Source organism: Sinocyclocheilus rhinocerous, unplaced genomic scaffold, assembly GCF_001515625.1.
Source record: "Sinocyclocheilus rhinocerous isolate Xijiao unplaced genomic scaffold, SAMN03320098_v1.1 scaffold315, whole genome shotgun sequence".
Taxonomy (NCBI): domain Eukaryota; kingdom Metazoa; phylum Chordata; class Actinopteri; order Cypriniformes; family Cyprinidae; genus Sinocyclocheilus; species Sinocyclocheilus rhinocerous.
In genome coordinates, this window is record NW_015630423.1 from 1,198,619 (window position 1) to 1,214,573 (window position 15,955).

Below are 15,955 nucleotides of genomic sequence, written 5' to 3' on the forward strand. Positions count from 1 at the left end.
AAAAATACCGCTAATAAAAAATAAAGTAATTCGTAATAACCGCTGTGGTCAACGAAAACACCTTGGTTGTTTCTGTTTCTTTTTGTTTTCTCTCTTTCGTTTGATTAGTACCATTTTGTTACAACATAATTAAACAAACAAAAATATGCGCGTCTGTGTATGTACAAGCAATATAATGAAGCTAGAAGCCATGCGGTCAAAATCGCGAGTGTTTTCATGACGTCCAAACTCCGTGAAAGTTTGTTTACTAGTTTTTAAAGGACGAAAACACTGCTCGTTTCGCTTTCAAAAGCGCGCCTGTGATTGGCTGTCGGCACTTGTCAATCACGTACGTGGGCGGTGTCAGGTGACATATAGTGAGTTCCAGTAAGCGCACTTCAGAGTTTTGCTACACAGACATTCAACAAGCGACAGCAACAAGACTATCACATAATACTGGACTGGACTGGATTACAAAACTTTATAACAACACCAATCTGATGCCGTTCTAGCCACGTTGTGACTTTTCAGTCGTTTCCAATGTAACCAAGTCAGTTTAAAGTAACTGCATTTTCTTTCTGTTTGTTCTTTCGCGTTTCACGTCATATTTTCTTTTGACTGTCATATGTGACATTTTAAGACACAAACAGTATTGCTGGTACCATGGCTGACGCAGCCCAAAACCAGATGGTCGAGATCGACCCGGACTTCGAGCCGCTCTCCAGACCCCGCTCCTGTACTTGGCCGCTGCCGCGTCCGGAGTTCCCCAACCCCGCCGCCGCCGACTCCAACACATCGTCCCCGGCTCCGTCCGTCAAGCAGGAGCCCTCCAGCAACACGGACTTTATCAACAACCTCAGTTTGCTGGAAGAGAATGAGGACTACCCAGATCAGAAGCCGCTCGTGCTGTGCGGCGATTTCCAATGCCAGGAGAACTGCATCCACCAGCAGCAAATCCCGAGCCGCCAGCAACAGGTGCCTGTGCTCTCCTCTCCGGTGGCCGCCGCCGCTGCAGCCGCGGCAGCCGCTCAGCGCAAGAGCAGCTCGTCCAGACGCAACGCCTGGGGAAATATGTCATACGCGGACCTGATTACCAAAGCCATCGAGAGCTCCCCCGAAAAACGGCTCACCTTGTCTCAGGTCTACGACTGGATGGTGAAAAACGTCCCTTATTTTAAGGACAAGGGGGATAGTAACAGCTCCGCTGGTTGGAAGGTATTTATGTTTTCAGTTTTGGTCTGTACACTCGTGCGTCAGTCGGTTGCACCTTGTGTTTTGGGTTTTTACGCCAAACAGTTCAACTTCTATAAACGCGTCTTGGTTACCATGGTTCCCATTCAGATGCGCTCCCATTCAGCTGTTATGAAAACAAAACCGCGTCTTGTGTGAACGCCCCCGCGTCATGCGAACTTTTGGATTTTGCTTAGTTGGTATTCTTGCTGTCCCGTGTGACCTAATTACTTAGTTGAGTTGCTGATTATTATGCATCCTTCACTTATTGTTTTAGGAGTGTCACGGGATTGTCAACAGTCTGCATTCATTGTCGTGTAGGACAGATGATTGCCTCTAGTTACATGCAGGACATGGCGAGGTGGTGCACTGCAGTCAATAGTTCAAGTGCTGACCCATGTCACATGACAGGTCCCGAGTAACAAGTGTTTTATAGATGCCTGCTGACAGCAAAGACTTCTAGGATCTTTCCACATTTCCAGGTGGAACTCGTTGGAGTTGAAGTTAGGACAAGACAAAAACTTGGACCCAGTTCAAATACCAGACCCCTAAGTGCCAGACCACTACAAAACCCCCTAAAGGTCTGGTCACATTAGCGAAATTTTGTGGGATAAAAGACGATTTGTCTATTGTCAATGAAGTCTGACGCACAGCTCAGACAGATATCACTTTACCAAGCACACAGTGAATTCATATGACTAGCATATGACACTGTATTTCACCTGCAAAATTTGCATAACAATGGTAAATGTGACCACAGCTTGAGGTTGGGGACTAATAAAAGAAACCCGGCCTAAAACAATACAAGACCCCTCAAGGCCCAGATACAGACTAAAGGCCCGTTCACACCAAGAACGATAACTATAAATATATAACTATAAAGACGATATTAGCGTCCACACCAGCGAGCGATATCGTCTGTTTATTCTAAGCGCATGCTCGTCTGCCGCTTTAAATTCTCGAGCTCGTGACAGCAGGATTGAATCTGATTGGCTGTCAATATTTTTATCGATAAAAATCGTTCTGAAAGTGATTCCAGCGATATCGTTTCTCTGTGCCTTTATCGTTATTGTTGTGGTGTGGACTCTGCTATTCTTTAATATTGAGAACGATTTTTAGAACTATATCTTTATCGTTATCGTTCTTGGTGTGAACGGGGCTTTAGACTAGCACTGAGAAAATGCTGCATTTATCCAACACACTCATGAAAATTCATACCTTTTTATCTATTTTTGGCAAATTGGTGGCTATTATTAATTTGTAATAATCTCAGCTGTACTTTTTCATACTATCTGCCCACTGGTGGTTAGATTTAGGGGTGAACCTTCATATATATTTTTTAAAAACTGTATAAAAACTGTACAAATTCATATAAAATCATCACCTCGTAACTAAAATAGTTGTTTTCTCATCAGATTGGGATGAATTTATTGCAACATTCCTTAATCAAGAGAATCAGGTTTTCACCTTATTTTCATTTTTCCAAAAAGAGAAATTCCATTATAGGAAATAAATGTTATATTAATTGATTTAATTAACTGAATAAGCATTGTAAATTAAAAAAAAAAAAAGTTTAAATGGGTTAAATAAAGTTTTGAGGTCATGAAAAGACAAGCAAGAGGTTGAGGTTTTTCGTACATTCGAAGAAGAGTTCAACGTAAGTGTGTCACAGATCCATAAGACTGAGCTTTGGTCATGTTTATGTGTCATGAAGATCAAGACGTCAAACACTAGCACAAGATACGTGATCAGGTGGATACTAATAAATCAGTTCTGGTGACACGCTGTCTCACGTTGTTGTACCACCGGTATGCCTGAACCACCCTGGCAACCGGAGAAACAGGAAAACAGTGCTTTTTATATCCATGGAAACCTCTTCGTTAAGTGGATCCAAAGTTGTGTTGTTAGGTGTAGTGCATCATCACACCGCACGCTATTAATATCCGCAGGATTAACTGTCAATACCCCCCTGATGTTTGCCAAGTATGCAAGCATGGCGGTCTACGCATGCAAGGAAAGATCCGCTCCACCCTCTGATTTATTGTGTGTCTGTGTGCCAGCATTCCACAATTATCATGCTTTTGTGCGTCCGTTGGGGAGGCGTATATGAACTGATGACTGAATGCATTTGGAAACGGGCGCGTTTAACCTCTCTTACCTCTGATGACACATAATTCTTAGTAGCACGGGCAGCTCTCAGCACCTTTCCCACTCTTTATCGGAAGCACATCTGATAAACCCAATGTCAAATCATGTGTGTGTTTGTTTTGTGGTAGTAAAACAGATATGATCTGTGCTGTGATTGGATGATCAGTATGTGTGACTCATAATGGGGCAATGTTTTTGAGAACCACAGGAAATTTCCCGCAGGAACTGTTCAATTTTATTCTGATCTCATAAACAATGTGGCGCTGGTAATGATCAGTTAAAGGTTCCCTCGGGGGCACAGCTTCTGTCACTCCAAACCAATATGCTGAAACGAAGGAGAGGCTAAGTTTGAAAATCATCGGTTTTGAATTGTTTTAACAACCAGACAAGTACATAATTTCATCTGAGGTTGTTTTGTTGGCGAATGGCTATTATATATTTAAGATATTATTATTATTACTATTATTGTTATTATTATCAGTCGTAATAGTAGTATCTTAAAAACAATTTTATATTTAATTATTAAATTATTGCATTATAAAATATATTTTATAAAATAATAATTTTTTTTACATATAACAAAAATACATTGAGAATAAGACTTAATTTTTTTTTATTAAATAAGAGACTGCATGGTTTATTTGTACTTTTAAAATTTATTTGTCGTATTGCATGACTAGTGAAATCAAAAACATTGATTACAATTTGTGGAAAACTTTCTCTTATGAAAAATCCATATGAATTTTAATCCAAAATCTTGATGAAGAATGTAACTTGTAAGCTGTAACATGTTGGCAGGCACCTTTCTCCAGGCAGTCTGTTCTCTTGGGGAAGACACAGGGCACTTTACTTTTTGCCAGCTTTGTTTTCTCCAGAGAGCTGGTAGTCACACAGAGAAAAAAGCAAGGGTGAGAGGGGGAGAAATCTATCATTGCTGCTCCTTGCACGCTCTGATCGTGACAAGAGAATTGAATCTTTGACAGCCCTAACACCCCCCAATCAACCCTCAGTGCTAAATTCAGTTCGTGAAGCAGAGAAGAGCTCTGTATTGCTGCAGTCTGGGCTTCAGTCCAGGGGATAAAGTAACTCTTTTTGGCAAAGTAACACACAGTTTAATGTCACACCTCCAAAGGCCGAATTCTTGAAGCCAGGTTACCGTACACTGGTCACATTTTATCCCGTTCCCACAATCCACTGAAAACCAGTGTCAGTTACGCTAGCGCACTGATGTATTTTTGTAACAAGATGTTCACGAACTTTGGCATGTGAAATTTACATTGTAACAGATGTGCTTAAAGACTAACTGCGCATTAGTTAAATGGTGACGTTGTTTAGTGAAGGGAAACAGAAAACAGTTCAAAGGAAAAGTGAATACCAGACGCTGAATACACATTCCTCAGTGATCAGTTGAGATAAATCTTACATTTACTAACTCTTTAGCTTCAGTTAAATCAATGTTTTGTAACTGTTTTTCAGGTTGGATACCTGCTTTAATATACTTGAATTTAATATATAATAATAATAAAAAACATACAGTATTTATTCAGACAATTATTTTACGATATAAAGGTAGGTAGCATATAATTATATAAATGTATGTGTGTGTGTGTGTGTGTTATAATATTTTCTCTATTTTTTATTTAATATATCATTTAATATATATCTATTCTGAATAAATAAAATCTAAATAATATACAACATTGTACATTTCATATATATATATATAACAATAAGAATACATACAGTTTATTAAATAATAATAAATAAAATAAAATATTTGTCATGAATATGTATGAATACATACAATTTGTTAAATAATAATAAATATAATTAAATAAAGTATTTGTTATCATACATTCTTTTTAGAATTCTGACTGTAATAACTGTTGTGACATCTATAGAGAAAACTGTCACATTTAGACATGTATTGTTTAGAGCATTTTCCTTCCAGATTTTAGTGAATGACAAATTACCTCTATTAATAGGAAATGGAACCTAGTGAGTCAGCCATCTCTGAGTAACCTGACATGATAGCTCATCTATTCTCCGCAGAGAACGTCCTTAGCACATCATTTACCACCAAGGGACATTTTTTGAACATATTTCAACATATTTTGAACCAGATTATTGCTGTGTCTTATTTATTTATTTCATAATTTGTACTCCTTTATTATGAATAACCATAACCACTAATCCACAGGTTCAGTCTAGTTTGAGTTTTCAATTCTGAATTTGCAAAGGCACAAGCTATTACAATGCATATGAGTCTGATGCTTTCTCTAGAGAGGCTCTTGTGTTGTGCTGGGAAGCTCCTGTAGTGTATATCTGTCTGTAGAGTTGTAAACTTTAGTTGCTCTTGCATGTGTTGTTTTTGAAAGGTTACACATGATATGAGGTCTCTGAGTGTTTCTAAACAAACATGCCTAAACTGTTCAGTTTGATCTGTCCTGTGTTGTTCCTGCTCTTGCTATATCTATGAAACATACGTCACTCTCGCAGTGTAAATATTTGATGCAGGTCTCTGTCGCCAATCACTTGAGCACTCTTTGATGTCCGCAATCGATTTTCCTGTCCTGTGGTATGTCACACTTTGCTCTTGTGATAACCCATCCTCCAATCAACACTTTTGAAAACCGTTTTCAAAACATAGACCAGGTACATTCACCTCGGCCATCTAAGAAAACAGTTTGGCTCAGAAATATTGTATAAGATTTTTTTGTGGATGTCATGTGACGATAAGATTGGAATATCAATGTAATGCAGTTATGATATAAAAGTAACCATAAAAAAATATTATTATTATTATGCTTATATAATAATATTATACTTAGAATTATAATACTGAAGGTTAAAAACTATTTGTAAACAAAAATGTGCATTGTATATTAAGCTAGCCTATATTTAATATTAAGTCTGACTGGTATATTTATTTTTTATTAAATTTGAATGATTATTATTATTATTATCTTATACAAATTTAGTAACGTCTATCATGGTCAAACATTGGGTTGATATCAGTGTATAACGACTAAGTTAATGTGTTGTGCAGATGCTTGCTCAGTGGAGATAGTAATCTGAAAGAAAATTTGCAGATTCCTCCTGACCCTGCATACTGTTTATATAATTAATGCAGAGGAATGTATTTTTTACCGAAACTAAAGTTAAAGTTTTCAGTTAGCGAAAAACTAAAACCAAAAACAAAGTTTATTTAATAATCAATTAATATTTAATAATAAACACACAAATGAGTCGTAAATAAACATTTACATTGCACATTATGCAATCACATAAATATTGAATACTTATTTATTTATTTAATGCCATTTTTAAGATACTTTTTTCTTTGAGGACGCTAGTTGGGTTCTGAAAAACTGCTCCCTGTGATGCTCACATTGCCTTCTGCTCTATTACTGCGAGAAAGAGCAGTTAATTCCTTGAAGAGCTGAGAACATTAGATGTAACATCATTCCAAGAATCACATATTTTGGCCGAAGGAAATCTGTGTCTTGCTTGTGAAGCTCCTGCTGGGACAGTGCAGTCAGCCCTTGTACTTGAGTATGAAGGATGCTTGCATTCATCCAAAAGCCCTGACCTCCCCTTCGTTCTCACCCCTTCCCTCGTCCGTCTCGCATCCTGGCAACAGCCTCTCTTCCGGCTGTCGCTTGTGCTTACGCATGGGTCGCTACACTTAATCAAATATGACTCTGCATAAACTGGGTCTTTGGCTGTTATTTTTTAACTGTAAAAGCTGGGCTAGGCCAAAGCGACGGATAGAGCGCTCCTCAGTCATCTCCTCAGGCTCTGGCTGCCTGACGCGCGCTTTCGCTTGAGTTCAGATAAGACGACACTCATTAAAAGTTGCATAATGAAACGTTTACTGGAATCCGAGAGCTTCAGGCCAAAGTCTGGTGCCACTTGTTAGTCAGTGGAACTCCTTCAGTGGAGAGTGAGCGAGACGGGGTGGCTCTGCCTCTCTTGTGCACTAATGTGACCTGCATTTCCAAATGTAGACCCAACAAACTGACATAAAAGGGCCGGTGAACATGTAATTTCGGAGCACATTCCATCCCAGGCCTTTAGTCTTGCAATAAACCTCTCCCCTCCTCCTGTCAGCTTGAGGTATCGCTATCCTTTCTTTCAGTCTACACCCTGTTATGGTGAATGTTTTATGTGCTGAATCCCTATTCCTGGCATGCTAGTAGTAGCCATATGTGCATACGGGTGTGAAGGTGTCATGTATGAAAAACCAGTGTCATATGGTTGTGCTTTTTGAAGGAACGTTTAGTTTGAAAGACTAGTTTGGTTTACTTCAGACTCTTTAAATCAGGGATATCCATGCTACTGCAGGGCCAATGTTCTGCAAATTTTAACTCCATCCTGCTCCAACACTTGCTTAAAGTTTCTAGTAATCTTGAAGACCCTGATTAGCTGGTTCAGGTGTGTTTAATTAGGTTTGGCACTAAACTCTGCCGCATAGTGGCCCTCCAAGAGTAGGATTTGGACACCCCTGCTTTAAAGAGTTCTCCCAAAAATATTATATCTGGCATTATTTAATAAGCTTAACTCATTCCAAATGACATACAGTGACATACAACGACATTCATTCAGTATTAAATCAGTTCATATCTAGATTTAAACAAAACAAAACAAACAAAAAATAATACTTTAGGATTCAGGAATCAAACTGATCTGGTCACAATGGTTAGCAGCTCACTGGAGGGGAAGAATTTTTTTTTGTGAATAATGACTTAAATTACTTAAGTCTATTGTATGGCTTCAGAAAATAGCTCAGAAGTCTGTCACAAGTCACATATTATTGTCCTTTTCCCATCATTTTAGAACCTGAGAGTCCTCATTCACTTTCATTACATGGAAAAGTCCAGGATATTCTTTAAAAAATGACCTTTTGTGTTCTACAGAATAAAGAAAGTCTGCAGGTTTGGAACGATGTGAGGGAATAAATATAAATAAAAAGGACTAAAACATCCAATCCTGCTTCTGGAGGGAAGATGTCCTGTAGAGTTTAGGGCCAATGTTCCCCAACACACTTGCCTGGAAGTTTCTAGTAATCCTGAAGACCTTGATTAGCCAATTCAGGTCATTAGGATTTGAACTAAACTCTTCTGGATAGTGGATTGGATACCCCTGCACAAAAAAAGACTTGGCTTGGCACATATTATTTGCATGAAAGTCGAGATTACCATCCTCACCCCGTAATTTTTCAATACTCTGTTTACCTTTTTGACCTCAGAGAATGCAGCAGAACCAGAGACATGAAGCAGAGATTTATGTTGCGCCCTTCTCCAGACTAAACATACCACTGACAGATAAAAAAGAATTAACAAGAGCAATGTTTGATATACTTCGAGTACCGTGGTATCCAAGGGACACATTTTCGAGCGTTGAAAATATGTACTGCAGATTTCTGCTCTCCCACAAGTGCTTGGCAGTACAGTGTCCAAAGAAGTCGGACTCAAGCAATTCATTGTCATTGCAGTATTTGCTCTGAATGGCTACACAATTTCCGAAGGGAGAGACCTTTGCGCAAAATTGTCAGATCCTGAACTAGGCTCCGAGTTTACTAACAGTTGTTCTTATTTTGTTTATCAACAATGAGCTTAGGCAAGGCAGTGTATTTTGAGCCGCGTTACATAACGATCCGAGGTCCCTCACCTATGATGTAAGAGTGCACTGTGGTAAAACCTTCCAAGTAGGACAGTTCTGGCAAGTCCGCAGCAGACCTTAAAAACCATCTGATGCATTTAAACTTTGGACAAGGTGGAGGGGGGAAGTATTTTGGGGCTCAACAGAGCCAACGGGGGTTAGCATGCCTCTCCCCACACCCTCCTGTGCCCATCTGCCTGTCTGGGCAGGGTGACAGGGTGGCGTAACCGGTCTCGCTGTGGTCAGAACACGCTGATATCTCGACGGACCGCTGGCCGCAGCCCAGGGATAGAACATCACATCCTCATGATTCAGTTTAACAGGGTTGGGGATTGCATGAGGTAACAGGCCACAGAGCTGCATGTTGGCAGGATTGCTGTTTGGGTTGCAACATGCTCCCCCCCCATAACATATAAATACAAGGAGAAAGATGGCAAATATTTGGACATACATGTCGGACAGACAGTTTCACCACTGATTATATGTTTCAGCGATTATGTAGACGTTTGGAGCCTTTGCCTATTATAAGGTGACCAGATTTCTGAAATGAAAACCGGGGGCATTTCTAGTCCAGCGGTCAACATATAGTTCAGATTTCCAATGTTATTATCTATGAATTAAAAAAAAAAAGTATTGTCTGACTTGGCTGTTACCACACAAATAAATTAAGGTTACCCAGTCAGTATTTAGGTAGCAACTGACTTATAGTTTTGTTTTCCACTTGCTGCTCTTTCTACAATGTTTGTAACATTGGTTGCGTGACATCAAACACGTAATATTAACCTACAGGTCAGAGATATTCTGGAAATTTGGCACAGCAAAATCCAACTGAAGGAATTTGTACCAACTGGTTTGTTTTTCCTTCTCTTTGCAAGATTTAAGATCCCATCTGATGCTAAGAGTAGACATACTGGACCATTTAAAACCAAATAGTCATGGGGAGTGAGTCAGAGTGAGTCACAAAGTTGTTTGGTATGATGGCAGTAGGTGAACACGGCACCAGTGTAAGCAACTCATCTACTCTATCTTCACTGTAAATCAGCGCTCTCATTAAAGGGCTCATCGTGTGATGGAAAACAAGATTTTCCTTGAGTTAGAAACAACATCAATATCCTCTAACATTCACAATGTTAAGCTCCCTCCCCAGTTCACCTATGCCATTTATTAAAAATGTTTGAATGGTAAACAATATTAACTTACTGATTTTATACACCAGTTCAATAAACAAACAAGATCACATTTGCAATCATGCAGATATTCAAGAAAAATAATTTGCACTCTTGCACTCTTGCTCATGTAATATTGCTAAACTATATAATATTATATAAATAAAAGACATTCTTCATAATTCTACGCTGTTGGGATTCACTTTAAATATTTTACATACTGGTATTTCTTTGATCCCTCTGTGAATATGACCAAAGGTGTTGTTTTACATGTATTACAGAGACAGCCAAGCTAAACTTACTGGGTTGTACATTAAAAATAAAAATAAAAACTTTGCTATCTTTCTCCACATCTTCGTCTTCCTTATCGCCTGCTCACGAATTTGCTGGCTTCTGCGGCACAGCAGCTTATAACTGAATGTGTAAACGGTCACTTCAGTGACCTCCGTGTTTACTTCCGTATGACAGCATGCTTCTTTTGCACATGTGGGTCAGTTCAGGACTGTTATTCGTTCACACTGGAATCTAATATTGGCCACATTTAAAAATGATAATGTGAACAGCCATACAAAAATCACACCTGAGCAATAAATTAAAATTGTTTGCTTGCAGAGTGAATGTAGCCTAAGATGACATACAGGTCTGGGCTGGAGCAGGTTGCATTAAACGCATTATTTTTCTTCATAATTAATCGCACCAAATTAAGGCGTTAAATCGACAGCCATAATTTTTGTTGAAAAAAACTAATACTTTTATTGAGAAAGAGACAATAAAGGCTATTACACTGTTACATAAAAATCCAAATTAAATGCTTCTTTCTAGTCATCAAAAATCCTGAAGAAATGTATTAGTTTCCACAAAAGTATTAAGCAGCGCAACTGTTTTTACATTGATAATAACAATAAATACAGTATTTCTTGAGCAGCAAATCAGCATATTAGAATGATTTCTGAAGGATCATGTGACACTGAAAACTGGAGACAAATGTTGACACTCTTTTCAACCTTGTATACAGGCACTTTTATGTGTATGTAGGTCAGCACAATATTATGGAAATATAATTGGTGTATAGGTGTGGAGAGCCGAGTCGTGATGAAAAGAAAATCACTTTGTGCACTTTGCCAGCAGAAATTATGTTTGTCATTAGGCAGCGCTCCTTCGGAAGAAGATTGAGCTGTCACGTCACATTTCCTGTTAAAAAGAAGAGGTTCATATGCTGCTGAGTGACAAATGAGGGAGTCAGACCGATAAGAGCGATGGACGGGACCACCCAGACTGATCACAGGGGCCACCACTCAGCAAGCTACACTTTGCCCCTTTTTGGGTCATTTTTGTGCATGGAAGTGAAAGAGAGAGAGAAATATGCGCCTTCATGCCAGAATTTGTGTGCAAGTATATTGTAGCCATCACTTTTATGAGCCCGCCGGCTGCCGAGGCCCCAAACCGCAGGCATTACCCTCTCCACTGTTGTGCAACTCCTGCCCTAAAGCGATTATACGTGGTGCCTGTCAGACTGGCCCACTATTATGACACATAGACACAGAGTGACTGGCTCATGCTCACACAAACACACTCTCACACACATAGATATGCCTTTACACACAACATTCAAACATTGACCCACTTCCGTGCCAAAAAGCATATCAAGTACTTCATCTTGATTTTGTATCAAGATTGATAGAGAATATGGAGATGTTAACATTTTAGTTTTATCAGGAATACACTGTGGGATTTCATTTGACATAATTTACATATCTACATTTGCGTCTTCCTGCCTTTTTTTAAATTGTTTATAAGAAGTTAAGAACAGACAATTTGTGTAACTGGTTTTATAACAATTTCTGTAGAGCCCTGTGATTACAAACAGGGACAGAATCAGAATTCAGTCATGAAATGGAACTCATATTTTGGTATGTCATGAAATTTGCCTAATTTCTGATGAATAAATAAAAAAATGATGTCTGTACAATCAGTCAAATTATGATATGGACAAGTGTATGTAAATATAAAAGTGCAAAAAGACGGCTATTTAAATGTGAAGTCTACCCATCAAAATAAAAGTTTGCTTGAAGAAATTGTGACAGAAATATAGGTTACACTTTATTTAAGGTGTCCTTGTTATAGTGTAATTATACATTTAAAGGGGTCATAGGATGCGACATGCCTTTTACAAGTTGTTTGAACTGAAATGTGTGTTGGCAGTGTGTGTACACAACCACCCTATAATGATAAAAATCCACCCAGTGTTTTTTTTTTTTATCTGGTTAAATGTTTTCCCCTTTCTCAAATCGAGCCGATCTCAGATGCCTGTCTGTGTGACGTCACACAGACAGGCCCTATACTTACTATATGGTTAGGGTTAGGATTAGGGTTTGGCTTAGGGTTACTTGCATGTAATTATGCATAATTAATTGTTATTATAATAGTAAATAAATGTAACATATGTAACAAGGACACCTTGTTACCGAAATATATTACTATTGTACAGTAGAATGTACTTAGTAATATAATAATCATCATCATCATCTTTAGCTCTTTGCCAAAAAGTAAACGGAATTATCACATTTTCATTAATTTTCAACAATTGTTAATGTTTTATGCCTTTATTTGTTTATCACCAATTTTGATAATTATTTTGTAATAAATGATGAATCTAGAAAAATTAAAAACGACAATGCAGAATTGATTACTAATTAAATGATTATTAAAATGTATCTAAACCATTAAAATGAAATCTAGGCATATTACAACTTAAAATGGAAAAAAATAATAATAATTCATTGGTCCCTAAAAATGTAAGTTTTAGTTTAAAAAAGGTTGTTAAATTAGTTAAATTTTTATTATGTCAATTAAAGGGATAGTTCACCCAAAAATGAAAATTTGATGTTTATCTACTTACCCCCAGGGCATCCAAGATGTAGGTGACTTTGTTTCTTCAGTAGAACACATATGATGATTTTTAACTCCAACCGTTGCAGTCTATCAGTCTATAATGCATGGCAATGGTAACAAAATCTATGAGAGTAAAATAGAAACTGCGCTCTGGCGTAGTTTACGCAAGCGCCGGAAGTGATCTCTCGCGCGTATACGTCACTCATTGTTTACACAGTGCACAAACATTGTAGGTACGACGGCTAATCAAAATGGTACTTACTTGCGCTTATCCGGATTGTTCAAACCGACTTAAAACTAAAAGATTACGTTCTCTCGCGCGAACTGGTATGAATGGTGACTTTCCACGTATTCCCAACTTCTGAGCCTGCTCGCCTGAAGTTATGGTTGATTGCTCCTCGGCTGGATATCAACACACTGTGACGAGTCGGCTGCCTCCCCCTAATTATCAGCATCACCCCGTCCCTTAATCGCCGCCCTTCGCCAGGCTCCCGACATGAGTGGGAATTAGACATGCTTTTTGATATATGAGTATAAATATAATAAATATTATATAAATATATAAATATGAATTTAAATATTAAAACGGAAGCAGGGAAAAATGTGGGGGAAAAAAAAAGATTTGGGAAAAAATAAAACGGATTTGGGAAAAAAAATCATAGGCCCTACCCTGTGACTGTAACCTGTTTTCACTGGTTCTTTTGAGCTGTGTGTGTGTGGCGGCTGTTTTTGTGATAGTGAATTCCTGGGTTGAGGCCGAGCCATTTGGGCAGATTAAACGTGTGCCCACATGTGTGCTCCGTTTTGTTTCAATGAATCATTCATGTCGATGTTGGCCTGCCGACTCACTGAGGCTGAACACAACACAGTAGAGTGAAAAAACAAGTGGCGGGAGTTTTAAGCCGCTTCGCTCTGTTTTGTTTTGTTTCTGATTGTTCGCTCCATGTTGTTGATGTTTTGGTGACCAATATTTCCATGCGTCAGTCTCTTCCTGTCAAAGGCACTGGGGTTTCTGTGACTCATACAAAACTTGGAGTGAAAAGCTGGATCGACCTCTCTGTGGAATGTGTGTCTGTAGTGTAGATGTTCATATTAGAGTGACTGTAATTTGCACCGAATGCCGAATAAAATCCAAAAACCAGTTCCAAAATTACAATCCAAAAACAAATTCAAACTGCTTCTTGCTAATATGCTAAATATTTATGTACATGTATATAAAAAAGTCTCTAATCAAAAGAGTAGGAAGATATTATAATTTATATTATTATAATGTCAATAGTAATAATTTATCACCAAAGGTATATTGTAAAATAAAAGAATAATATATAAATACTATAGTAGATGTAAAATATAATATGTAATAATACAATACAATAGATTATAAAATTATATATTATTATATAAAAATTGAAAGAAAAAAATTATACACTGTATCCACATTAGTCACAATATGACCATCAGTTTAAGTTCTCTTCTGTTTTGAACTCATGACTTTGAATAAAGTCAAGGCCATGTGGCAGTGCACTGGTGATGTCATCACTGAAGGAGAGAGTGCTGACTCTGACGCCACATGAGTGGCCTCTTCCTGTTCTCCTGTTTCCTCTAAATCACCTCCCAAGCCTTCCTTTCATCCTTCCCTTTCTTAACCTCTTTCCTCTTCCACATTCCTAGTCTCCCACAAGGAACCGTCGGAATGTTACAGCAGTTGAAGTGGAATCTGCATGATAGATAGGGCTTTTGGCTGATGCCTCATGGAAGCCAAGAGGGATCGAATTCAACGTCCAATTAGATCTGGCCTCTGATCTGCACACGTCTTTACTTGATCTGAACCAGAACTGCTTGTGCTGCTTGTGTTACTATAAATCATTGTATTTAGAAACGAAACCTTTTTATTCTCATTTATATAACTGCTCATTAATAATTAATAGTTATTTTCCCTGCTGTAATACAATTTTTTTTTATTTAAGTCTGTGTTATTTTAGTATCATTATATACTACTAGTATATAACGATACTACTTGTATTTAATAATATTTTTTAATTAGCTTTTATTTTTAGATGTTTGTTTTGTTTTCATTTTAGTTTGCTTTAGTAATATCTTTAGCTTTATTTTATTTTAGTTTTAGTAATTTTCTACTACTTCAACAACATTAAAGACAACATTTCTAATATTCAACTTTCATCAAATATATTTATATTTTATTTAAGCTATTTCAATTACAAAATAATTTTTAATAGCTTTAGTTTTAGATAGTGGTCGACCGATATCGTCAAAGCCGATATATTGACCGATATTTGGGATTTTTTCATTATCGACATCAGCAATCAGTTTTTCAGAAAAACAGTTGGTAACAATTTACTTAAAGCTTTTATGTATAATACATTTTAAAGGATTATTAAAAGGGTATAATGCATTACATTTATTCATAATGTGCAATGTAATACATTATATCTTGTCGTAAATAATTATTTAATATATTAAATTTAAAATGCATAGGGTAACAATGAATTCCTAAGTGTTATAATTAAGGCCTGTCGCAATAATCAATATATCGACTTATCGCGCAATATATGTACATGACCTCAATTATTTTTGGTGACGCAATATATCGCCCAGTATATTTACTTAAAAAACGTACTATAAAAATGTATGTCACCGTGTTTTTTACATTCCACTTGTGCCTGTGTCTTTTGCCTTGTACCTTTATACATTTTTCTGTATTGCCTTATTTCATTTAAATGTTCAGTTGTTTTTGTTATAAGAAAAAAGTTATTAAACCTGTTATACTGTATTATGACAGCCCTTTTTTTTTAAAACTAAATTTCAATATCGTGATAATACCGTATACCGTGATAAAAGCATTAGCAATTAATCGC

At 37.4% G+C, this 15,955-nt stretch overlaps 1 protein-coding gene across 3 annotated transcripts in view; it reads left to right on the plus strand.

Moving 5' to 3' along the window:
* The first annotated feature begins 153 nt into the window (after positions 1-153).
* LOC107740375 (forkhead box protein O1-A) overlaps positions 154-15,955 on the plus strand; it is a 40,141-nt gene continuing 24,339 nt past the window's right edge. For all 3 annotated transcript variants that reach the window (XM_016552803.1, XM_016552802.1, XM_016552804.1), the window contains exon 1: positions 154-1,194. In XM_016552803.1, coding sequence (XP_016408289.1) covers positions 643-1,194 — 552 coding nt within the window. In that variant the 5' untranslated portion in view covers positions 154-642. The remainder of the gene's footprint in view (positions 1,195-15,955) is intronic.